At 44.1% G+C, this 27,338-nt stretch overlaps 1 protein-coding gene and 1 non-coding gene across 2 annotated transcripts in view; one reads left to right on the forward strand and one right to left on the reverse strand.

Moving 5' to 3' along the window:
- The window catches only part of LOC126248159 (uncharacterized), a 281,623-nt gene that overhangs the window by 83,856 nt on the left and 170,429 nt on the right, over window positions 1-27,338 (reverse strand). The window contains exon 2 of the mRNA XM_049948904.1: window positions 6,332-6,475. Within this exon, the coding sequence (XP_049804861.1) occupies window positions 6,332-6,475 (144 nt within the window). The remainder of the gene's footprint in view (window positions 1-6,331; window positions 6,476-27,338) is intronic.
- Trnaf-gaa (transfer RNA phenylalanine (anticodon GAA)) lies at window positions 17,215-17,289 on the forward strand. The gene has a single exon. It is a non-coding gene; the product is annotated as a tRNA-Phe (tRNA).

A 27,338-nucleotide genomic window follows, 5' to 3' on the forward strand; every position in this document is an offset into this window, starting at 1 on the left:
GCTGTTTCTGACAGAATTACAATGTCATCGACGAACCTCAACGTTTTTATTTATTCTCCATGGATTTTAATTCCTACTCCGAATTTTTCTTTTGTTTCCTTTGCTGCTTACTCTATATACAGACTGAATAACATCGGGGATAGGCTACAAACCTGTCTCACTCCCTTCCCAACCACTGTTTCTCTATCATGCCCTTCGACTCTTATAACTACCATCTGGTTTCTGTACAAATTGTAAATAGCCTTTCGCTCCCTGTATTTTACCACTGCCTCCTTCTAAGTTTGAAAGAGAGTATTCCAGTCAACATCGTTAAAAGCTTTCTCTAAGTCTACAAATGCTAGAAACGTAAGTTTGCCTTTCCCTAATCTATTTTCTACGATAAGTCGTAAGGTCAGTATTGCCTCACGTGTTCCAACATTTCTACGGAATCCAAACTGATCTTCCCCGAGGTCGGCTTCTACCAGTTTTTCCATTCGTCTGTAAAGAATTCGCGTTAGTATTTTTCAGCCGTGACTTATTAAACTAATAGTTCGGTAATTTTCACATCTGTCAACCCCTGCTTTCTTTGGGATTGGAATTATTATATTCTTCTTGAAGTCTGAGGGTATTTCGCCTGTCTCATACATCTTGCTCACTAGATGGTGGAGTTTTGTCATGGCTGGCTCTCCCAAGGCTATCAGTAGTTCTAATGGAATGTTGTCTACTCCCGGGGCCTTGTTTCGGCTTATGTCTTTCAGTGCTCTGTCTAACTCTTCACGCAGTATCATATCTGCCATTTAATCTTCATCTACATCCTCTTCCATTTCCATAATATTGTCCGCAAGTACATCACCCTTGTACAGACCCTCTATATACTTCCACCTTTCTGCTTTCTCTTCTTTGCTTAGAACTGGGTTTCCATCTGAGCTCCTGATATTCATATAAGTGGTTCTCTTTTCTCCAAAAGTCTCTTTAATTTTCCTGTAGGCAGTATCTATCTTACCCCTAGTGAGATAAGCCTCTACATCCGTACATTTGTCCTCTAGCCATCCCTGCTTAGCCCTTTTGCACTTCCTGTCGATCTCATTTTTGAGACGTTTGTATTCCTTTTTGTCTGTTTCATTTACTGCATTATTGTATTTTCTCCTTTCATCAGTTAAATTCAATATCTCTTCTGTTACCCAAGGATTTCTATTAGCCCTCGTCTTTTTAACTACTTGATCCTCTGCTGCCATCACTATTTCATCTCCCAAAGCTACCCATTCTTCTTCTACTGTATTTCTTTCCCCCATTCTTGACAATCGTTCCCTAATGCTCTCCCTGAAACTCTCTACAGCCTCTGGTTGTTTCAGTTTATCCAGGTCCCATCTCCACAAATTCCCGCCTTTTAGCAGTTTATTCAGTTTTAATCTACAGGTCATAACCAATAGATTGTGGTCAGAGACCACATCTGCCCCTGGAAATGTCTTACAATTTAAAACTTGGTTCCTGAATCTCTGTATTACCATTATATAATCTATCTGAGACATGCTTACGTATCTATCTGAGACATGCTTACATATTAACATTATTATCTACATGGATACTCTGCAAATCACATTTAAGTGCGAGGCAGAGGGTTCATCGAACCACCTTCACAATTCTCTATTATTCCAATCACGTATAGCGCCCGGAAAGAACGAACACCTATATCTTTCAATACGAGCTCTGATTTCCCTTATTCTATCGTGGTGATCGTTTCTCCCTATGTAGGTCGGTGCCAACAAAATATTTTCGCATTATGAGGAGAAAGTTGGTGATTGGAATTTCGTGAGAAGATTCCGTCGCAACGAAAAACTCCTTTCTTTCTATGATGTCCAGCCCAAATCCTGTATCATTTCAGTGACACACTTATAGGTTAAATCACGAGAAATACGCTGAAAGATGACAAAAGGGTGTCTATTGCTCTCCGTTTGTCTAATTTTTAAAACCATTTTTTCTTCGTTCTCTCTGACAGTTTCAGTTGTGCGGAATTTACTGCTGTCGATACATATAGAATTGGGTGTTTTGGAGGAGCGTGAACGCACATTGGCGATGAATGGTTGAATTTACAGTCACAGCAGATACAGCTACATGTCTCATCGCCAAATCCATTGCAGTAGGATGGTCTCCACTGGACTGCCAGCGTCTCCTGACAGTTCTGTCTGTAATCCCGTGACATCGCCTCACCATCTTTTGTTTAACATCTTACAGTCATACATTATTATTACTTAAATAACCAATGACCCTCTTGTTATAAAGTGGTCTGGATGACTCTGAAGTGAATTTCCACCGTTAATATGTGTTTTGGGTAATGTCATTCATACAGTGAAAAAGTCACATCAACCCTACCCCTGGCCACTGGAGTGTTCATGCTGCAGCACACACACAAAAGAATGAAGTTACATCAGCGCTTAGAGCAGGGCTTCACAACATACGTGCTCGCGGAGCAAGCTGTGAGCAGCAAGGCGCGAGCACGGAGCAACGCGAGCACGCTACCCCCACTACCAGACCAGAGCGGAGAGTGGGGAGAGTCACGTGGGGTACACAACAGCTGCCGCCAGTCGATGTAAATCCGCGGCCACCTGCATGGATATCACTCACGAATTATTACTGCGACAAATAAAACAAATAAAGGAGAATGTAGACGTGTCACATAATTTTACTAGCTTAGTGTATGCCTCTACCATCAGTAGACACTGAAACTAAAGAATTCCACGACAATCCTATATTTTCAACACTTTCTTCAACGCTACTTAAAATATCACCTCCGGTTGTAGTGTTCTTCATGGCTACTACATCGAGGAGCTCCTCCCTCACCTGAAGATCTCTATTAACACCTCTAATAAATATGGCAAGCTGCGCTGTTCCAGTGATATCAACACTTTCGTCCAGAGCTACAGAATACGCCATAAAATCTTTACAGATATTTGCAAGCTGGCTCTGGACGTTGTCTGCCATGTCCTGTATGCGACGCATAATGGTCATGTTAGATAATGGCACAATCCGAAATTGTTGAACTTGAGATGGTCACAAATGTTCCGCTGCAACTAACAAACATTCTTTTACTAAATCGCCATCAGTTAAGGGGCGCAGGGATTTTGCTAAAAGCAAAGCAATTTTGTAACCCACTCTGAGAGCTGCCTCAGTTGATTTTTCTTCGTCGTCCAGATCTTCTTCGGATAGCTTCCTTTTAAGTTTAATAACTTCCTGTGCACTATCTGGTCAATCACATTTTCCACGTCCGTAGTCTTTCGCATGGTACGACATATAATGTCACTGCAAATTAAATTTCGTAAAAGAATTCAGCGTTTTGTGACATACTAAACATTTTGCAACACCATCTTTTTCTGTAAACAGATACAATGCCTCGCAATGGGGGTTGAACTGCGAAAGCATGGTTGGGGTTACACAACGGCGACTTCACATGATTCTTAACCAGCGAAGTGACTGTTAAGAGCTGATCGTAGTACTTTAAACGTTACACAGTCGGCGCGAATTCAATAGGCACGCTGCGGCCCTATTCAAACGTGCGCGCGCATTTCCCCTCCCTCCCCTCCCTCCCTACTCCGCGACCTTGCAGCTGCTCGCGAGCACGTTCCCGAGCAGACGCGAGTACTCGCGCTCAAAACCGGCCAGTTGTTAAGCCCTGGCTTAGAGGGTACAACCGAAAGCGGTGCCACCTTGAGTGTGTGTTGCTTGTCATTGCTGAGTCCACGTCTAATCCCATTGGTCTGGGATATCCATGTCACAGAGCACTCACAAAATAGTCCAGTCACATTTAGGATGTATGACCAGAAGATCACGTGACTGGCAGTTTTGTCACCTTGGCCTTTACCCGACGGTTTTTGCTACTAGACAGAATAATCTTCATTAATAAAAAGCATTTGCCGTTGGTGGTAATATTGATGGTGAGTGTTCATCGGAGGTGAGGGTATCATCTGGAGTGCCCCAGGGAAGTGTGGTAGATCCGCTGTTGTTTTCTATCTACATAAATGATCTTTTGGATAGGGTGGATAGCAATGTGCGGCTGTTTGCTGATGATGTTGTGGTGTACGGGAAGGTGTCGTCGTTGAGTGACTGTAGGAGGATACAAGATGACTTGGACAGGATTTGTGATTGGTGTAAAGAATGGCAGCTAACTCTAAGTATAGATAAATGTAAATTAATGCAGATGAATAGGAAAAAGAATCCTGTAATGTTTGAATACTCCATTAGTACTGTAGCGCTTGACACAGTCACGTCGATTAAATATTTGGGCGTAACATTGCAGAGCGATATGAAGTGGGACAAGCATGTAATGGCAGTTGTGGGGAAGGCGGATAGTCGTCTTCGGTTCATTGGTAGAATGCTGGGAAGATGTGGTTCATCTGTGAAGGAGACCGCTTACAAAACACTAATACGACCTATTCTTGGGTACTGCTCGAGCTCGAGGACATAGAAGCAATTCAGAGGCAGGCTGCTAGATTTGTTACTGGTAGGTTTGATCATCACGCGAGTGTTACGGAAATGCTTCAGGAACTCGGGTGGGAGTCTCTAGAGGAAAGGAGGCGTTCTTTTCGTGAATCGCTACTGAGGAATTTTAGAGAACCAGCATTTGTGGCTGACTGCAGAACAATTTTACTGCCGCCAACTTACATTTCACGGAAAGACCAGAAAGATAAGATAAGAGAGATTACGGCTCGTACAGAAGCATATAGGCAGTCATTTTACCCTCGTTCTGTTTGGGAGAGGAACAGGGAGAGAAGATGCTAGTTGTGGTACGAGGTACCCTCCGCCACGCACCGTATGGTGGATTGCGGAGTACGTATGTAGATGTTCCACACTTTTTACGAATACAAAGGCAGATTGACATAGGATCTAAACCACCATCTTCCGGAGAATTAAAGTAAATGGAGTTGACTTGTGTGACAGTGCACAAATACCAGGTAATCAGGACCGATAACTGGTTATAAAGCTGTATTCTATGTGTCTGTAGTTTTAATTGCTTAACGTGGAAATCGACTTCATGAACTACCGAACAGTGGTGTTGACAGTTCTACTGTACACCATCTTTAGGTTGGATGACTGTCTATTAGTCTAAGGAAATCAGTGTGGGATAAAATACCTTCAGAGACTGGCGGAAACATAGACTCCCCAGATGTATTGCGATCATGTTTTCTTAATGTTTGCCCAAGCCCTTGTATAGACCCTCTATATACTCCTTCCACCTTTCTGCTTCCCCTTCTTTGCTTAGAAATGGGTTTCCATCTGCGCTCTTGATATTCATGCAAGTGGTTCTCTTGTCTCAAAAGGTGTCTTTAATTTTCCTGTAGGCATTTTCTATCTTATTGTTGTGTACATAGTTCCGCGTAGTCAGCGCGTACACAACTAGAGCGCGCTCCGCTAAGCACAACAGCGCAGGCGCAGCGCTCGTCCGTCTCGGCACTACGAGATGGCGCTGCCTTAGAGACGGACCAAATTCTGCTTCCGCCCATCCGTGTATTAATATGTAACGGAACCAATGAGATTGCTGCTAACGTAGAACCTTTTCTCCTCGCGGATCAGACTCACGCAGTGATACATGAACGCACGAGGTATTATAATGAGTGTACAGACCTCCGATTAGTCAGTCTGCATTTGTCTGCACCAGTCTGTACCAGTCTGCATTAGTCTGTACCAGTCTATAGTCAAGTTTCAGTCTGCGCCTAATAAGATTACCATATTCCTGTACATAGCCATGAAGATAAATGAATAGACACTTTGTCAAGTATCAGAGATATGTGAGAATAAGATTAATGTACCAAAACCAAAGGAACTTCAGATTGTCAATTGTAAACAGCATCCAGAATCAAGTTACGTAATGTCTATGCTTTTTTATTATTTTAATAAATGTGTGTGAAAATTAATCAAGTTCTGTTTAAAGTTGGTCACCGTCAATCTGCTACTCTAAGCGTGCAAGTCTATCGTCTGACCTAACGGCAGAAGATAAACGCGTCACGATAAGACCACGAGACATATTGATGTCACTCGCCTGCTTCGTTAGAGCGACAAGTCAAATAATCTGATGGTGTGTGAACCGAAGGTCTTACAGTATGCGCACCACACTTATCCCTAGTGATACGCGCCTCTACATCCTTACACTTGTCCTCTAGCCATCCCTGCTTAGCCATTCAACCTAGTCTGGGATAAATTATCTGACAGGGCGGATTCTTCCTTTCAAGCTACGCAACGTAGTAGAACATGGAATTCCACACTATGACGTCAGCAGTTCCTCCTCGTGGACATTTTCACGTCGCGTGAGAGGACGTGGCGGTGATTTGCTTACTGTTGAGGGAAAACAGACGTAGTTTACCTGAGGCAGTGGCTCGGCGAATGTGGTGGCGGCAGAGGGGGCTGGCGCAGCAGCGAGTGGGAACCCCGGCCGCTTCCCACGGGGAGACAGGATGGCGCGCCCGGCGGGCACGCGGAGCTGCGACAGCGCTGCGCCGCACCACACCTGCAACACACCGGCCCCATTGCACTGCTCCTCTGTTCCGAGACTCATTTGTGCTGCTCCCCACGAGGTGGGGAACTTGCGGACACCGGATAATGGCGGATACAACCGGGGGATTAGCGACAGCTGAAGCAGTCTCAGCACTGTGTCCAGGTAAATACACTACTGACCATTAAAATTGCTACACAAAGAAGAAATGCAGATGATAAACGGGTTTTCATTGGACAAATATATTATACTAGAACTGACATGTCATTACATTTTCACGCAATTTGGGTGCGTAGATCATGAGAAATCAGTACCCAGAAAAACCACCTCTGGCCGTAATAACGGCCTTGATACGCCTGGGCATTGAGTCAAACAGAGCTTGGATGGCGTGTGCAGGTACAGCTGCCCATGCAGCTTCAACACGATACCACGGTTCATCAAGGCTAGTGACTGGCGTATTGTGACGAGCCAGTTGCTCGGCCACCATTGGCCAGACGTTTTCAATTGGTGAGAGATCTGGAGAATGTGCTGGCCAGGGCAGCAGTCGAACATTTTCTGTATCCATAAAGGCCCGTACAGGACCTGCAACATGCGGTCGAGGATTATCCTGCTGAAATGTAGGGTTTCGCAGGGATCGAATGAAGGGTAGAGCCACGGGTCGTAACACATTTCGTCAATGCGAACAAGAGGTGACCGAGACGTGTAACCAATGGCACCCCATAACATCACGCCAGTATGGCGATGACGAATACACGCTTCCAATGTGCGTTCACCGAGATGTCGCTAAACACGTATGCGACCATCACGATGCTGTAAGCAGAACCTGGATTTATCCGAAAAATGACGTTTTTCCATTCGAGCACATAGGTTCGTCGTTGAGTACACCATCACAGGCGCTCCTGTCTGTGATAAGGGACACTCTTTATTATGACGCAGTGCTTCGTGAGTTGTCAATCCTGGATCCGACTCCAGAACGTCTTGCAGAATTTCATCCTGTCAGGGCACACATCATGTCGATCACGCAATACATCATGAGCTGCGAGAACACAAACAGTACCGCCGATCATTAGTCACAGAGCTCCATGACACAGAGGGTCGACAACTGATGACACAAAAGGACATTCTGGTTGTATTTTTGAAGCATTTATGCCACCACTCTGCCGGCTCTTCGACGGACAACCGCATAGTGGAGGACATATTGCAACAATTGCTAGCGAGACTGACTAAGGTGGATAAGGCTGCAGTAATGGAGTCATAAATCTTCGGGGCCAGATGGGATAACATTAGAATTTTTTCAGGAATTCGCGTAAGCGGTGATGCCTCAATGGGTGTCGATGTACAATGAGCTGACGCGCTCTGACATGGGCATGCCGCCGGATTTTCGGACAGGTTTTATTTTTTCCATTCCAAAGTCGTAGGGGAATAGCAGTGCAAATCAATAGCGCCCACCCACCATGCTAAACAAAGACTACTAAATACTTGTACGACTGCTAGAGTCTCGTCATAAATTGGCGATATGGAAGACTATCTGCCGGCCGGAGTGGCCGTGCGGTTCTAGGCGCTACAGTCTGGAACCGAGAACCGCTACGGTCGCAGGTTCGAATCCTGCCTCGAGGTTAGAATCCTGCCTCGGGCATGGATGTGTGTGATGTCCTTAGGTTAGTTAGGTTTAAGTAGTTCTAAGTTCTAGGGGACTGATGACCTCAGAAGTTAAGTCGCATAGTGCTCAGAGCCCTTTGAACTATTTTTTTTTGAAGACTATCTCACGTGATCAGGCAAGCCGAGGGTTGCGAAGCAACATTCAGTCAGCATTAAGCGGATACCGTGACGTCATAGCCCTTGTGGTAACGTGTCGAATACGAGCAGCTCTAATATCCATGGACTTTCATCGTGTGCCACCCGCGGTGGTCTAGCGGTTCTAGGCGCTCAGTCCGGAACCGCGCGACTGCTACGGTCGCAGGTACGAATCCTGCCTCGGGCATGGATGTGTGTGATGTCCTTAGGTTAGTTAGGTTTAAGTAGTTCTAAGTTCTCGGGGACTGATGACCACAGATGTTAAGTCCCATAGTGCTCAGAGCCATTTGACTTTCATCGTGAATTCAACAGGGTAAAACATAATTTTTTTATCGTTTTTATGAGCCGAATGGGGGTTCCATCGGTCTTGATCTCCATAGTTATGAGACTGATCCGAAGGGCTACATCAAAGATGATGGGAGCAGGCTCAGTTCAACAGTTCGGTCGGACTAGGGTGCCAGCTTGAATGGTGCTTTTTGCAATAGGACTCGAATTGCTGATGCGTGTTACGCGACGCTCTCTCACTGGAATAACGCTTCGTGAGACCTCATTCATTTATCGTGCCTATGCGGACGACCTGATACTCCTTGTCCGCTCAGGACGTGAAGTGCTGCAGGTTTTCGGGCATCTCTGTACTTACGGGACGGTGGCAGGTAGTGTCGTTGACATGGCGAAGTCCAGAATACTGCACATTGGACGAGATCTGGAAGACGTGCCAGGACCGTTTAAGATCGTGGAAACGCTGCGGTGCCTAGTGATCATATTCACTCGTTCTTTGTGGCGGTCAGAGTCGCCGAGTCATCAGTCGCTGCTCCAGAATGATGGATTGTCTGTACGCAACAACTCTTTGACAGCCATAGACATGGTCCAACGTGTAGCGTACACCAACGTTCAACTCGCGTCTTGACTGTCACCTTTGGCGTAGATTCCACCGTTACCGAAGGGTAATATGGACCGCCTCATGACTGCCTTTCGGTACTATGTCAGTACTATAATGTCATTCAAGATCAAGTACGACACGCTAACCGTACCGTTCCGGAGCGACGGCCTCAACCTCATGAACGTGCGCGTCAAAGCTTCGGCGCTTTATCTGCGAGCGATGGTTAAGAATCGGCAACAGCAGAAGCACACAATAACATCATCTCTGATAGATTAACTTCTTCTGCCGTCATTCGGAACACCGATAGCGGTGGGGAACATGTCGCCTTCACTTGCACACGAAGCCTCTTTTTTGTGGATTATACACTCCTGGAAATTGAAATAAGAACACCGTGAATTCATTGTCCCAGGAAGGGGAAACTTTATTGACACATTCCTGGGGTCAGATACATCACATGATCACACTGACAGAACCACAGGCACATAGACACAGGCAACAGAGCATGCACAATGTCGGCACTAGTACAGTGTATATCCACCTTTCGCAGCAATGCAGGCTGCTATTCTCCCATGGAGACGATCGTAGAGATGCTGGATGTAGTCCTGTGGAACGGCTTGCCATGCCATTTCCACCTGGCGCCTCTGTTGGACCAGCGTTCGTGCTGGACGTGCAGACCGCGTGAGACGACGCTTCATCCAGTCCCAAACATGCTCAATGGGGGACAGATCCGGAGATCTTGCTGGCCAGGGTAGTTGACTTACACCTTCTAGAGCACGTTGGGTGGCACGGGATACATGCGGACGTGCATTGTCCTGTTGGAACAGCAAGTTCCCTTGCCGGTCTAGGAATGGTAGAACGATGGGTTCGATGACGGTTTGGATGTACCGTGCACTATTCAGTGTCCCCTCGACGATCACCAGTGGTGTACGGCCAGTGTAGGAGATCGCTCCCCACACCATGATGCCGGGTGTTGGCCCTGTGTGCCTCGGTCGTATGCAGTCCTGATTGTGGCGCTCACCTGCACGGCGCCAAACACGCATACGACCATCATTGGCACCAAGGCAGAAGCGACTCTCATCGCTGAAGACGACACGTCTCCATTCGTCCCTCCATTCACGCCTGTCGCGACACCACTGGAGGCGGGCTGCACGATGTTGGGGCGTGAGCGGAAGACGGCCTAACGGTGTGCGGGACCGTAGCCCAGCTTCACGGAGACGGTTGCGAATGGTCCTCGCCGATACCCCAGGAGCAACAGTGTCCCTAATTTGCTGGGAAGTGGCGGTGCGGTCCCCTACGGCACTGCGTAGGATCCTACGGTCTTGGCGTGCATCCGTGCGTCGCTGCGGTCCGGTCCCAGGTCGACGGGCACGTGCACCTTCCGCCGACCACTGGCGACAACATCGATGTACTGTGGAGACCTCACGCCCCACGTGTTGAGCAATTCGGCGGTACGTCCACCCGGCCTCCCGCATGCCCACTATACGCCCTCGCTCAAAGTCCGTCAACTGCACATACGGTTCACGTCCACGCTGTCGCGGCATGCTACCAGTGTTAAAGACTGCGATGGAGCTCCGTATGCCACGGCAAACTGGCTGACACTGACGGCGGCGGTGCACAAATGCTGCGCAGCTAGCGCCATTCGACGGCCAACACCGCGGGTCCTGGTGTGTCCGCTGTGCCGTGCGTGTGATCATTGCTTGTACAGCCCTCTCGCAGTGTCCGGAGCAAGTATGGTGGGTCTGACACACCGGTGTCAATGTGTTCTTTTTTCCATTTCCAGGAGTGTAGCTATGTTCGCATGGAAGCAGCCTAGTCAATCGTAAAATTGTCACACTGAACCGGTTGTACGCCTTCATATGGCGGATTCTCACCTTTGCATAACCTGTGGTTTGTTGGACCATGGAAGAACATGGCTTAGTGTGCGGTGAGGCGAGTTATGTTTGAATACTGACGCGTTCACCACCGACAGAGAAATAACTTCAGACGCACTTTTATTACCGGACGCGTTTCACCTGATTTGTATGCATCCCACGTAACCTAACTGTCTTGCAGGTCCCCTGCTCTCTTTTCGATATAGTCGTTTGACAAACAAAATGGTTATTGCAAGAGGCCACAAGAGATAACTCCTATGTGTGACTTTCAGTCCAGATGCAAATTAATACCACGATAATGCAAATACCAGAAAAGAGGTTATTAGAGATGATACAACTATTACGCCTGTAAACTCAATTTTATTACAATAAATGACATTTCAAAAAGCAAGTTTCAGCTTGAAACGACTAAAATTTTTGTACTGGACTGAGATCTGGGACCCCAACCCAGAAACTATTGTTCCTGTTAACTAACCACAAAATAAATATCTTAAATATGGTTTCAGTCACAAGTAATAAAGTGTGTGCACATTTTAACTTGAAATGAAATGGCATAAAGATTTTTGTTGGACGGAGATTCGAACCAAGCACGTAATCTGATTGGTAATTAAGCCCAATCAATTGTTAGAAATCGTATTATTCACCAATAGCGAGATGATTCAAACGACGAGAAGAAAAAGTTTTGCCTTACCGGGATTCGAACCCAGTACCTATTGTCGTCGACCTCTAGCCACGAATAGGCGTTAAAATACATTTATTTCACTAATGGCGAGCTGTGCACACATCTGAACTGGGAATAACATGAATAAGAGCTATACGCTGACTGGGAGTCGAACCCTACACTTATCATCGTTGTTGACTACACATGAAGAAACGTTAATTACCGAATTCTTTTTAACCAGTAACTTGGAATGGCATGTTTGAACCTGAAATGATATGACGAAAAGTTCTGTGTCTGACTGGGAGTCGAAACTAGTGCCCACTGATATCGCTGAAGAGAGTCTTTACAAACCTTAATTACTTGTCCCCAGTAGTTCGGTGAGCGCACGCCACAGCTTGAAAATACACGATGAAAATTTTTGTGCCAGACCAGGGTACGAACCCAGACCTTGAGGGCTTTGGAATCTTCGGGGAACAACGAAACGGTGGTTTATCATCTCAAAGGGGTCAAACCCAGCAAAAGGGGGATGTAAATTCGAGTCATTTGTCAGGCACCAATATTTTCCACACCTCAGGTTCCGATACAATAAGAAATAAGTGGCTTGTGATCTTAGCTGACGATTGGCTCATTAATTAAAAACTCTCGTTTAAGAAAGCTCACTGGTGACAGTTTCAGCCTGGCGTGACCTCTGCCTCTGTCGTGGGCCAACCTACACCGACTCAGCTCCAATAGGTAACGAAGAGGTGTCATGTTTAATGTGGATTTGGAACCACGATGCAATCCTACATTGTCCAACTGACGTTACAAAAAGCGAACATGGGCTGTTTGTTGCTATTAATAATCGTTATGTGATGTGAGAATGGAACTCAGACCTTCAGCAGAATTTTTCCAACAGACAACCAATCTATAAACAGCGTTGGTTTATAGTTGTTCGGTAAAGAAGAATGGTCCTGGAGGCTGATTACAACCTGTTCGAAACGTTTGTTTCCTTGTTCGTCCATATCAATATTCGCTAGCCATGCCATGGCTGCCCAATGCCTGCTTTTGACTTGATTTTATAATCACTGAAATAAACTCACGTATCAGCCAGCTGCACGAACTGGCAACAAGGCTGTATAGGGAAATTTCTGCTGGAAGGGTTGTTTTCGTGCTATAATTCTGTGCTGAAGTGTGTATTTATGGTAGACGCACTGTAAACGCACTCAAAAATGGTTGAAATGGCTCTGAGCACTATGGGACTTAACATCTGAGGTCATCAGTCCCCTAGAACTTAGAACTACTTAAACCTAACTAACATAAGGACATCACACACAGCTATGCCCGAGGCAGGTTCAAAATGGTTCAAATGGCTCTGAGCACTATGGGACTTAACTTCTGAGGTCATCAGTCCTCTAGAACTTAGAACTACTTAAACCTAACTAACCTAAGGACATCACACACATCCATGCCCGAGGCAGGATTCGAACCTGCGACCATAGCGGTCGCCCGGTTCCAGACTGTAGCGCCACCCCGGCCGGCCCCGAGGCAGGATTCGAACCTGCGACCGTAGCGGTCGCGCGGTTCCAGACTGATAAACGCACTCGCTAGTTATCGAACACACGTTCATCCTTACGTTTTTAAACTGCATGTTGTCTCATATAATTCATTGGTACGGGATACTAACATTTTCTCGTGCAGCGTTTTATACCAAAAATGTTGATGTTTATAATCCACGAAGGCCAAATTCGTCTGAAAAAAATTGTTGGTGCATAACTTCATGCAGATGTTTTGGCGTGTTGTTAATATATTTATCAGTTGTTATTTTTTAATAAACTTTTCTTGCCGTGATTTACCGAATGTTGTCAATTTGAAGGTTACGAGCATCGTAACTTAAGCATTAGAAACTGGAGCGTGAAAAGGGGCAAAGTTTAATATTTGTGATTTTTGTTCTCTTAGGATTTAATAGACGGTTGCAAGCAACGGAGGCAGTTGGAAAGATTTGTGTCCGGTGGAGGATAAGCGCATAGAAGAAATAACTTCAAAAAATTGTTGCCTCATTTCGGGTAGAATCGCTTTGACGTGAATTAGTCGCCACATTCAATAAGACGAGCAGGTTTTGATGAATTTCGTTTTTATGGTTTATCTGTATGGGTACCCGATTACTGGCCATTGTGATGAGCTGTGACAATTTAAACTCCGTGGGACACTTGCACCCAATGGGTGATATTGGATGAAAATGACAGAAAGGAATCTTAAGGTCAGGTATGACGTCATTTGAGACAAAGCAGAAGCTACGATTGGAGAGGTTGCTGGAGGAAATCTACTTTGCCCATTCGCGGAAAAGATCCCACCATTTGCCTTTATCGATATAAGGATAGAACAGAAAACCTAAATCAGGATGGTCGTACGAGGATTAGAATCACTGTGCGTCAACTTCATAAACAGAAAATAGTGGTTCGCCCTAACAGATAGTGTCCAAAGTAAAGGCCAGTGTTAATTTTCAGAATGTTCAGTTATGCAGATGGTGTTAAGAACTGCATGTCAGGGATGTGTCCATCGCAGTTGCGATCTGTTTTCAAGAACTAAGGCGCCTTGTGTTCGCAACATATGAAAAGCGACCAAGGTTGCTGCAACTACTATCCATTTCATAATCATTGACCCCTGATTCTGGTCACATCACCTGATGAACAACGATTTGTTAAACCTTGCCTGAATTGTGAAAATGTCTACTTTTATTTGGTGTATCAATATTACATTTCTGTTGGAAAGAGGGCTGCGTACGAGGTAATATTTAAGAGAAAGCGTGCTTTATCGGCCATTTTTTGGCGAGTGTCAAATCTGGGAAGTCATAGGAGAAAAATTTCCTGTGCACAGTTTAAAGATAAAACCATACTCTACTTCCAGACGAATTGTCGTTGCTTTCCAATGAGTCATTTTGTCCTGATAATGGTGGGCGTAGGTTGCTGCAATTCGCCTAATGGTGATACATATTAATAAGACGAAAAGTGTAAATGCTGCCTTTCGTAGCTGTTATGTCTTTATGCTCGTAAATCTACATAAAAACTAATATCAGATCTTTAATTTCTTTGCTTTTGCGTTTCAATGTGTCGCGTGCTCACGTGTGCTATGTTGCCGGACATCTGAAAAGTACTGCCACTTCATTGTTCATTATTGCAGTGTTTACCTCGCGGCTTTCCGTCATATGGGAAACAACCGTGCTCCCATTCGTTGATGTGTATCCGTGTGAGACTGTGCTCGTAACATAATTAGTTGCCTTGCACTTGTGTGAAACAATGCATTCTTCACGGAGTTGTGAATAGTCCATGGTGATTAGTGCCCTTGCTCACTCTGAGACCGAAAAAGAACAGGGCGCGAACAGTTCCGTGTCGCAGCCAGTAAAGAGAACTTCGGAATGTCTCAGTATTAGTGAAGGTACAGTGAAGGGAATTTCGAGAGAATATAGAGAAATTTCCAGCAGGCGACAGAAGTTTGCATTGGACGATTTTACACAGAGACTTACAAGAAGAAAAATCCACGACTTCTAGGTGAAAAAGCAGTTTCCAGCAGTGGCAACCGTGCTGGAAAAGTTGAAGACTGAAGAGAAAGATTTTCCTGATTTGAGTAAAACAATACTTTGGCGTGCTATTCGAAAACCGTGCTTCAGATACAAAAAGGTCAACAAAACACCTATCCTGATGTCGAATAACCAAGTAGCAGGAAAAAGAGACGAGTTCTTGCTGGAAAGCAGACACCTGCGCAACACTGGATGGATTACTTATTAATGGTTCAAATGGCTCTGAGCACTATGCAACTTAACTTCTGAGGTCATCAGTCGCCTAGAACTTAGAACTAATTAAACCTAACTAACCTAAGGACATCACACACATCCATGCCCGAGGCAGGATTCGAACCTGCGACCGTAGCGGTCGCTCGGTTCCAGACTGAAGCGCCTAGAACCGCACGACCACTCCGGCCGGCCGATTACTTATTACAGTGATGAGACTTGGTGTGGTGAAAATCATTCCATCAAGTTTGGTTCGCAGGCACAAAAAATGCCTATAGCAGCAGAAAAGGTATACGATTGTCACAGAGGAAGTATTCAAGAGTGGAATCGCTGGTAAAAGAGGAATTAAAACAGCGTCTGGTACTGAAAAAAGGCTTATAATTGACCGCATTGGGAACGAAGGTAGGTTCGTGCAAAATTTTGACTTATGTTTTATTGGGCAAAAAGGAGGTGCAGATTATCATTCTGAAATGAATGCCAGACACTACGAAGAGTGTTTCAGGAGCGTTCTCGAAAAATTACCAAACAGATCTGCGACTGTTTCAGATCAGGCTCCATATCACACGGTGATAAGCCCAGTGTCACGAAATCCATCTACGAAATGGAGAAAGGATTCTATTATTGAATGGATGGAAAGCAATTATGTAGAGCTTAGAATCTAATGCCACATCATATGAGGAATTTACTAAAGCTGACCTACTGCAACACGCGCGACCGCACTTCAGAGTACAGAAATATCTTTTGGAAAGCATATTGCGATCAGTGGACAAGAAAACTGAACTTCTGCGGTTGCCTGCTGCGCACTGCGAATTTTACGCCATTGAACTTGTTTGGGTGCAATTTTGTCAACTTATTTTAAGTTCCCTTATTCACAAGGTACCGTTACCGGTTTCGAATCATTATAATTCATCGTCAGACGGCTTTGTATTAACCAATTACACTAGCCCCTCTCCTCACGTTCGGTCTGTGGAATCGATTCGTCAGTATTTCATGTGGTTTACGAAATATATCCAGCGATAATGTTAGGTAACTCACCCTGTATAGCAGTGTTGGCAGACACACATCGAAATCCAGTTAAATTATTTAATACCCCAATTAAGTTACTACTATTGTTTCTTCATAAAAAACTAAAATTGATCTCTGTAGAATCAGAAAAAGCAGTAATAATAATTGTGCAAATATGCAAGTTTTTCTCTTTTAAATCTACAGTGTACTGAATCAAAAAAGAAAGAAAACTTATTATGGAGAAGTTTTCTAAAGATTTTTGTACTGATTATCGATCCGTCTGAGGGTAACTTTGTCACAGAAGAAGTGAGAATTTTGTCCCTAGCGATATTTCTACCGACAGACTTTTGAAACTTCCTGGCAGATTAAAACTGTGTGCCGGACCGAGACTCGAACTCCGGACCTTTGACTTTCGCGGGCAAGTGCTATACCAACTTTTTTTTTTTTTTAATCTCATTTTGTTCGCTTTCGTTCGTTGCATCTTCTCTGGGCGGACGTCGTAACACCCGTTTAAGTTCGCCGTTAATCGATTAACTCAGTCTTTTTTTTATTACAGGGGGCAGCTAACCCTCTGACCGAACACGCTGAGCTACCGTACCGGCAACCAACTGAGCTACCCAAGCACGACTCACGCCCCCTCCCCACAGCTTTACTTTCGCCAGTACCTCGTCTCCTACCTTCCAAACTTCACAGAGGTTTGCAAGAGAGCTTCTGTGAAGTTTGGTAGGTAGGAGACGAGGTACTGGCGGAAGTAAAGCTGTGGGGAGGGGGCGTGAGTCGTGCTTGGGTAGCTCAGTTGGTAGAGCACTTGCCCGGAAAAGGCAAAGGTCCCGAGTTCGAGTCTCGGCCCGGCACATAGTTTTAATCTGCCAGGAAGTTTCATATCAGCGCACACTCCGCTGTAGAGTGAAAATTTCATTGTAGCGACAGTCTTTTCTTTGAAGGGTGAACACTCCTCAGGTATCGGACCACTGTTTGACTGGGGTTTCTCTTTTCCCCAATGATGGCCTAGGTGGAGACTTTTCAGTGTAAAAGACGAGAGTATGGTAGCTTCAACTTGGAACGAGCTTCCTGAACTCAAAACATGAATTTTCTAATTCTATGCCATCTGTCGGATGAGAACCATTCAGAATATTTAATCAAAATGACAGGAAAATATCAAGTGAAGGCAGCAAGTGAAGGCAGCAAGTGAAGTGGGACTTTAGGTCCCAATGAAAAGAAATGATTATCTGGACCTGAAGGACAAATTATCTATGCAATACTTTCTTTAATTTGTTTTATTTTCTCGATGAAATGTAATTACATTAAATAATCTGAAATAGTACGAGGGCTATTCCGAAAGTAAGGTCCGATAGGTCGCGAAATGGAAACCACGGTAAAAATCAAAAATGTTTTATTTGCAACAGTTAGATACACCTTGCAGCTACTTATCTCCATAGTCGCCGACCCGACTTAGACGTGTATCGTAGCGTTGTACCAACTTTCCCATACCCTCGCTATAGAAGGCAGCCGCCAGTGCTCTCCGCCAATTCTCTACGCTGGCCTACGGCTCGTTGTCTTGTGCCGACATGTTGTCTTCATAACCAGCGGTTCATGTGACCAGAGCTGAAACTCAGAGGGAGAAAATTACGGGCTGTATTGTGGGTACTCTCACATTTCCATTTGAAAACGATGCAGGAGCATCTTCATTGCCCCTGCAGAATGCGGCTGAGAATTGTCTTGAAGACGAAACAGCACGACAGTTATGTAATGTTAGCTGCATAGCTTCAGGGGAAATTTCTCACCAGGCCCCCGTACTTGGCGGCAGACACTATTTTCTAGACATCTTTACGCACTCACTGCGAGCTCAGAAATGAGAAAAGCGACGTGATGCTAACTGGGGTTATACTAGAGACACTACCCAACACATCTGTGCAAAGCTTTATCGGATTTTCATAGTCGTTTCCATTTCGTGACCGATCGGACCTTACTTTCGGAATAGCCCTCGTATATAGATACCAGGTGTAGAAGCATGAAACCGGAATTTGGTTGCAATAATGGCACGTCTGTTGTCTGAAACTGATAAACAGTATTTTATTCAAAATAATCTCCATTGCTATTTATACATTTCTCCCACTTCTCCGGCAAGCTATGAATGTCACACCAAAAAAGCAGTTCTTCTTTTGAGGCGCACCAGTTAGCGAGCCATTTTCATACGAATTGAAGCGTTGTTCAGCGAGAGCGTGTCCCAGCGATGCAAATACGAGGGTTGTCCAGAAAGTAAGTTACGATTGATCGCGAAATGAAAATCACAGTGAAAATCAGAAATGTTTCATTTGTAACAGTTAGCTACATCTTTCAGCTACTTCTCTACGTAGTCGCCGTTCTGACTCAGACATTCGTCGTAGCGTTGTACCAACTTTCCAATACCCACATCATAGAAGGCAACCGCCAGTGCTTTCCGCCAATTCTCTACGCTGGCCTAAAGCTCGTTGTCTGTGCCAAAATGTTGTCTTCATAGGCAGCGGTTCGTTTGAGCAGAGATGAAAGTCAGTGGGAGACAATTACGGGCTGTATTGTGGGTAACCAAACATTTCCAATTGAAACGATGCAGGAACATCTTCATTCCCCCTGCAGAATGAGGCTGAGAATTGTCTTGAAGAAGAAACCGCACGACAGTTATGTTATGTTGGTTGCATAGCTTCAGGGGAAAATTCTCATCAGGCTCTCGTACTTGGTGGGAGACACTATTTTCTATAACATCTTTACGCGCTCACTAAGAGCTCAGGAATGCAAAGAGCGACATAATTCTACGTAGAGTCATACTAGAGACACTGCCCAACACATCTTTGCAAAGATTTATCGGATTTTCATAGTCGTTTCCATTTCGCGACCGATCGTAACTTACTTTCTGGACAGCCCTCGTAGATGATAATCGGACGGAGCCAAGACTGGAGAATAAGCCGCTTGCCCTAGTATTTCCCAGCTGAACGCCTCGATCGTTTCCCTGACCCGTTTTGCTGTGTGTGATGGGGCGTTATCGTGGCGCAATATGACTTTGTGTCGCCTTTTTCCACATCACGGTCGTTTTTCACGTAATGCTCGATTTAAATCTATCATTTGCTGTTGGTAGCGATCAGTGTTAACGGTTTCACCAGGTTTTAGCAGCTTACTATAGGTGACATCCTTCTGATCCCATCAAACACAGAACATTGTCTCCTTTCCAAAGCGATTTGATCTGCAGTGGATGTCGATGGTTTGCCTGGAATCACCCATGATTTACGACGCTTAGGATTCTCAAAATACAGGGTGATTCAAAAAGAATACCACAACTTTAGGAATTTAAAACTCTGCAACGACAAAAGGCAGAGCTAAGCACTATCTGTTGGCGAATTAAGGGAGCTATAAAGTTTCATTTAGTTGTACATTTGTTCGCTTGAGGCGCTGTTGACTAGGCGTCAGCGTCAGTTGATGCTAAGATGGCGACCGCTCAACAGAAAGCTTTTTGTGTTATTGAGTACGGCAGAAGTGAATCGACGACAGTTGTTCAGCGTGCATTTCGAACGAAGTATGGTGTTAAACCTCCTGATAGGTGGTGTATTAAACGTTGGTATAAACAGTTTACAGAGAATGGGTGTTTGTGCAAAGGGAAAAGTTCTGGAAGGCCGAGAACGAGTGATGAAAATGTAGCACGCATCCAGCAAGCATTTGTTCGCAGCCCAGGAAAATCGACTCGCAGAGCTAGCAGAGAGCTGCAAATTCCACAGTCAACTGTATGGAGAGTCCTACAAAAAAGGTTAGTTATGAAACCTGAACGTCAACTACCCGAGGCGATGGATCGGCCGCCAGGCAGCCCGTGACAGAGCACTTCATCACTGGCCTCCAAGAAGCCCTGATCTTACCCCCTGCGATTTTTTCTTATGGGGGCATGTTAAGGATATGGTGTTTCGGCCACCTCTCCCAGCCACCATTGATGATTTGAAACGAGAAATAACAGCAGCTATCCAAACTGTTACGCCTGATATGCTACAGAGAGTGTGGAACGAGTTGGAGTATCGGGTTGATATTGCTCGTGTATCTGGAGGGGGCCATATTGAACATCTCTGAACTTGTTTTTGAGTGAAAAAAAACCTTTTTAAATACTCTTTGTAATGATGTATAACAGAAGGTTATATTATGTTTCTTTCATTAAATACACATTTTTAAAGTTGTGGTATTCTTTTTGAATCACCCTGTATATCCATTTTTCGTCACCTGTCAGTATTCGATGGAGAAACGACTTCTTTTTGTATCTGGCGAGCCGCATTTCACAAGTGGTCTTTCGATTTGCTTCCTGCCTTTCATTCAGTTCATGCGGAACCCATTTTCCCACTTTCTGTACCTTCTCCATTGCTTTCAACCGAAGAGAAACGGCTTTGTGCGTCACATTCAATTGTTCCGCTAATTCCTGCTGAGTTTGCGTATCACCTTCATCCAATAAGGCCTGCAATTCGTTGACTTCGAACGTCGATGGTTTCCCGCGCTCGTCGCTTCTCACGTCAAAATCACCACTTTTGAATTTTTTGAACCAATCGAAAGACTGTGTTTTCCCAAGAGCATGTTCACCGAAAGCTTCGACAAGCATTCGATGTGCTTCTGCAGCAGTTCTGTTAAAATGATAACAGAAAACCAATGCTGTCCGCAAATCGCAGTTCGTAGGCACAAAACTCGACATGTTTACGGGTTTGAAACAGATACCGATGTCTGGAATTTGGGTTACTGTATATGGATATTCGTCGTCAGCCGTTACAGGAAGCAGATGGCGCTGCAGACGCCGTCTCACGGGCCCTATACTGACGGCTAGAACCATCTATAAGAAAATTCCAGTTTCATACTTCTACACCTGGTATATTCTACATCTACATCTACATCTGCATCTACATCCATACTCCGCAAGCCACCTGACGGTGTGTGGCGGAAGGTACATTGAGTACCTCTATCGGTTCTCCCCTCTATTCCAGTCTCTTACTGTTCGTGGAAAGAAGGATTGTCGGTATGCCTCTGTGTGGGCTCTAATCTCTCTGATTTTATCCTGATGGTCTCTTCGCGAGGAGGGAGCAATATACTGCTTGACTTCGGTCAAGGTATGTTCTCGAAACTTCAACAAAAGCCCTTTCAGAGCTACTGAGCGTATCTCTTGCAGAGTATTCCACTGGAGTTTATCTATCATCTCCGTAACGCTTTCGCGATTACTAAATCATGCTGTAACGAAGCGCGCTGCTCTCCTTTGGATCTTCTCTATCTCTTCTAGCAACCCTATCTGGTGCGGATCCCACACCGGTGAGCAGTATTCAAGCAAGGGGCGAACAACTGTAATGCAACCTACTTCCTTTGTTTTCGGACTGCATTTCCTTAGCATTCTTCCAATGAATCTCAGTATGGCATCTGCTTTACCGACGATTAATTTCATATGGTCATTCCATATTAGATCACTCCTAATGCCTACTCCCAGATAATTTATGGAATTAACTGCTTCCAGTTGCTGACCTGCTATATTGTAGCTAAATGATAAGGGATCTTTCTTTCTATGTATTCGCAGCACATTACACTTGTCTACATTGAGATTCAATTGCCATTCCCTGCACCATACGTCAATTCGTTGCAGATCCTCCTGCATTTCAGGAAAATTTTCCATTGCTACAACCTCACGATATACTACAGCATCATCCGCAAAAAGCCTCAGTGAACTTCCATATTATCGACAAGGTCATTTATATATATTGTGAATAGCAACGGTCCTACGACACTCCCCTGCGGCACACCTGAAATCAGTCTTACTTCGGAAGACTTCTCTCCATTGAGAATGACATGCGGCGTTCTGTTATCTAGGAACTCTTCAGTCCAATCACACAATTGGTCTAATAGTCCACCTGCTCTTACTTTGTTCATTAAACGACTGTGGGGAAATGTATCAAATGCCTTGCGGAAGCCAAGAAACACGGCATCTACCTGGAAACCCGTGTCTATGGTCCTCTGAGTCTCGTGGACGAATTGCGCGAGCTGGGTTTCGCACGACCGTCTTTTTCGAAACACATGCTGTTTCCTACAGAGTATATTTCTAGTCTCCAGAAAAGTCATTATACTCGAACATAATACGTGTTCCAAAATTCTACAACTGACCGACGTTAGAGATATAGGTCTATAGTTCTGGACATATGTTCGACGTCCTTTCTTAAAAACGGGGATGACTTGTGCCCTTTTCCAATCTTTTGGAACGCTACGCTGTTGTAGAGACCCACGGTACACCGCTGCAAGAAGAGGGGCAAGTTCCTTCGCGTACTCTGTGTAAAATCGAACTGGTATCCCATCAGGTCCACCGGCCTTTCCTCTTTTGAGTGATTTTAATTGTTTTTCTATTCAACTCGAGCGTGAGGAAACCATGCTGTGAGGGATTAAAATTGGATTACGAGTAGCTTTTCAATAAGATAGGTATATCTCTGAGCTGAGCTCTTCTTATTGTGTTTGTTAACCCATGCAGACGTCACGGGCTATCAGTCGTGAGTTGTCAGTTAGCGGAGCAGTATGGAGATGGGAGGCAAAGTCACCTAGAATTATGTATAATTGCAATTGTGCGTTCTGTTCGGAAGTCAATGTTGAAAGTGTGTACTTCTATGAAGTGGAATACTAAGTAAGTTACGGAAGAGAAAAATGCGTAACATAAATTACGAGGGGCGTTCAGAAAGTAAGCTCCGATCGGTCGCGAAATGGAAACGACTATGAAAATCCGATAAAGCTTTGCACAGATGTGTTGGGTAGTGTCTCTAGTATAACCCCAGTTAGCATCACGTCGCTCTTCTCATTTCTGAGCTCGCAGTGAGTGCGTAAAGATGTTTAGAAAATAGTGTCTGCCGCCAAGTACGAGGGCCTGGTGAGAAATTTCGCCTGAAGCTATGCAGCTAACATTACATAACTGTCGTGCTGTTTCTTCTTCAAGACAATTCTCAGCCGCATTCTGCAGGGGCAATGAAGATGCTCCTGCATCGTTTTCAAATGGAAATGTGAGATTACCCACAATACAGTCCGCAATTGTCTCCCCCTGAGTTTCATCTCTGGTCACATGAACCGCTGTCTTTGAAGACAACATTTTGACACAGACAACGAGGTGTAGGCCAGCGTGGAGAATTGGCGGAAAGCACTGGCGGCTGCCTTCTATGATGAGGCTATTGAAAAGTTGGTACAACGCTATGACAAAAGTCTAAGTCAGAACGGCGACTACGTAGAGAAGTAGCTGAAAGGTGTAGCTAATTGTTACAAGTAAAACATTTCTGATGTTCACTGTGGTTTCAATTTGGCAATCAATCGGAGCTTAGTTTCTGAACAGGCCTCGTATTTCGACTTGTGTCCCAAAAGAGCCTTACAGAAAAAGAGTTCTGCAACAACGTAATGAAGTCCGTATAACTGTATTACGACCGAACTTCTACACATGATCCAACGATCACTTCACGTGTCATCGTCTCTGAGACAAAATAAGACATACAAAGTACTATCATAATTGACTAGGAAAACTTATAACAATAGAGAACAGTTCTGTATAAAAAAAAGTACTCTGTAGGAAGCCGCTTTAGTTACGCTGCGATTGGGAGCTAAATGATTGTACTGTGGGACTGTATTCACAGATATCACAACTTCCACTTCAACACATTTAAATATAGATTTACACTGTCATTTATGTATATAATTTAATAACATCTCTTTATTACTGATTTTTTATAATGTAATTACAATTTTTATTAGATGCTGCTGCAGTGGCCACCAGTGACAGGAGCTGTAACTCTCTTGGGATACAATATGCTAATTTTTGTCTTTTTCTTTTTCTTTTCATGAGTATTGCCACATAAGTTAACAAAGAGATGTCAACAGAAGAGAATACATAAAATAATTTCGATGATTGGAACCAACAATTCTGGGATGTAAGGAATGGCTTGACGATGTAAAAGGTAGGAGAAAACGGTAAAATTTACTTTGGTCATCCACAACCGTTGTGACATATTACAAAATTTATTGCATTTGCGCAATACTAGTGCTGTTTAGTGTGGTTGGCGTATTGATGAATGTAGTTAGTCATCGAATGAAAAATAAAATATTCGGAAATTGGACTAGTTTTTCGTTCTATCAGTCGAATTTGCCGATATATGATAGTGGAGGAGTTCCTTTTATCGACCCATCCCAAAGGAACCAACAGGAAATGGCAATTACTGTACACCGGTCCATATATGATTATGGACGTACTACACCCGGGTTGTTACTTACTCATTTATCCTAACACTGCAAAGACATGGGGGTTGTACTTCCATAAAGATTTAAATACTCAGGAGGGGGATGATCGGGATGAAAGGTGACAATTTAGAACTTGTGAGTTTGGTGGATGCTTTTGAACTAGGATTGCTGGATTGATGAACGGTCAGACTACGCATGTTTAGAATTCTGTGCCAAAATAGTGACGGAGACCTACCACCAGAGGATGAGCCGGACTCGAGAACTAACGCTATGCTGTTCCATTCGTACTACCCTAAGGAAAATGAATATGAGAGGAAAAAGCTACTACAACAAACTATATACATTTAAACTAGGTATACACAGCGAGAAAAGGATATTTACACAGGACGCTGTAAAAATCACCGTATAGGAGAAAACAGTGTATAGGTGGTAAAATGGCGAATATGGTTTCAGGTAACAGAGGCAAAGTCATACGTACTGAGAAACGTTACGGAATGAATGTGCGAAGCATGACTGAATATCCCACGGGAATTTAATTTTAAACAATTAAGGATACTAAGGAATGTTGGAGAAACACGCTCCTAAGAAATGAGATTTGAAAATGATTCGTAGTAATAGCATTTCACAAGTAATTCAGTGATGGTACCGTATGTGCGCCGCACTGACATAGATATATGTATACTGAGTGTGACTGCGTATTTGTATGTTCATAATTTATGGTCACGACGTTTCCATCAGCAAAGGTCTCAGAAGCATAATGAATATTATAAGAATGTTCTGCAGTACCTAGATGTGAAAACGATATGACTGAATTGGGTGGTCTGAGGAAATATAGGACCAGGTCACAGGTGGATTTAAGCCATACACGCCTAGCAACTTGATTAAGAGGTATCTTAGCGGATTCACCCTGGCTACGCAGCTGTACTACACGATTACTTACGTGAGATACAGAGGCGATATTAAGGAATAAAATTACACAAATCAAATAGTTGTACATACAAGAATAACAAGATAATTGTACACACCAAGGTGTTCGACATTATTAATGAAGAAGGGTATAAGAAATTACAGAAATGAAATGGTCCGCTTTCTCGTCATGCAAATACCAGTAATAACAGTGGAAGAATAGTCACACGTAATCAGTACAGAGACAGGCCTTAGATTGTAGACGGCGAAAGTGTCTTGCTTTCTGCTGCTGCTGTAGGAGATTTACTCTATAGTTGGAAACAGCAGATGCTTAAAGATCCACTAGTGCTAAAACTTCTTGAAATTGTCGCAACAGTCTTGGTGGCTAGCCAATGACTAATCCAGAGGAGTGCATTTAAAATCAGACGTTTCTGGTCTTTCCACTCCTGCAAACGAGTATTAATAGCCAATTAAGGACACGCATGACTCTTATGAAGTCATATTATTCCAAGAGAGTAAAAGAGAGGCGTTTGTTGTTAAGCTATGCTAATATCTTGTAAAAAGGGTGATAACAAATGCATCGAAAAAAATTGGATCAAAATGGCTCTGAGTACTATGCGACTTAACTTCCGAGGTCATCGGTCGCCTAGAACTTAGAACTACTTAAACCTAACTAACCTAAGGACATCACACACATCCATGCGCGAAGCAGGATTCGAACCTGCGACCGTAACGGTCGCTCGGCTCCACACTGTAGCGCCCAGAACCGCACGGCCACTCCGGCCGGCGAAAAAAATTAATTAGCTATGGCGAAATATGATGGCTATTGGAATTGCATTGCTTTAAATGTATAAACAACTAATGACAATTCTGTTCAGTTAAAGACAGTTGTAAATTAAATTATGCTTTTACTTGAAGATTCGCATAGGGTTCTTGTTCAAAATGGTTCAAATGGCTCTGAGCACTATGGGACTCAACTTCTGAGGTCATCAGTCCCCTAGAACTTAGAACTACTTAAACCTAACTAACCTAAGGACATCACACACATCCATGCGCGAAGCAGGATTCGAACCTGCGACCGTAACGGTCGCTCGGCTCCAGACTGTAGCGCCCAGAACCGCACGGCCACTCCGGCCGGCAGGGTTCTTGTGCTTTAATATACTATGATAGCACTTATACTGTTATGTGTAGCGTTCCTATTTCACCCTTAGTGGAAGCGTTCTGTGAAGCACAAATTGATAACTATTTTCAAGAAGGAAATGTATTAATTTTATTCTTATGTTTGGTTTCCTTTACTCCAGAAATGCGTTTTACAATTTAGAAGGTGATAAGCTTATTTTCCTTTAAGTCTAATGTAATTCTTCTCTATATGGGATGTATAAGTTTGCATACTTTCATACTTTTCAGTTTTAGATGAAATTTATTTCATATTTGAACACAGTTGCATTTCTATGTGAACTTTCACAGTTTCACATTATGTTTAAATACAGTATTATGTTTGTTAATATGTTCCAATTATTGGGTATATATCTGGACCTGATAACAGTATGACAAAGATAGAGACGGTTTCGGTTTTATGTGTATCATTTCAATGTTGTCGCGTGATCTGGAGGTAAATGCATATCAGATGTGCAAACTCATTAAATGCAACACGGATCTGGTTTGCACGTCGCAGGATGAGTAAAGATCCGAATATCAACTGTGAGCGGCTGCCGCGAGGAGGATATGGTGGGTGCTAGCAAACAGCGTACTTCCGTCCAATC

Source organism: Schistocerca nitens, chromosome 3 (assembly GCF_023898315.1).
Source record: "Schistocerca nitens isolate TAMUIC-IGC-003100 chromosome 3, iqSchNite1.1, whole genome shotgun sequence".
NCBI classification, from domain to species: domain Eukaryota; kingdom Metazoa; phylum Arthropoda; class Insecta; order Orthoptera; family Acrididae; genus Schistocerca; species Schistocerca nitens.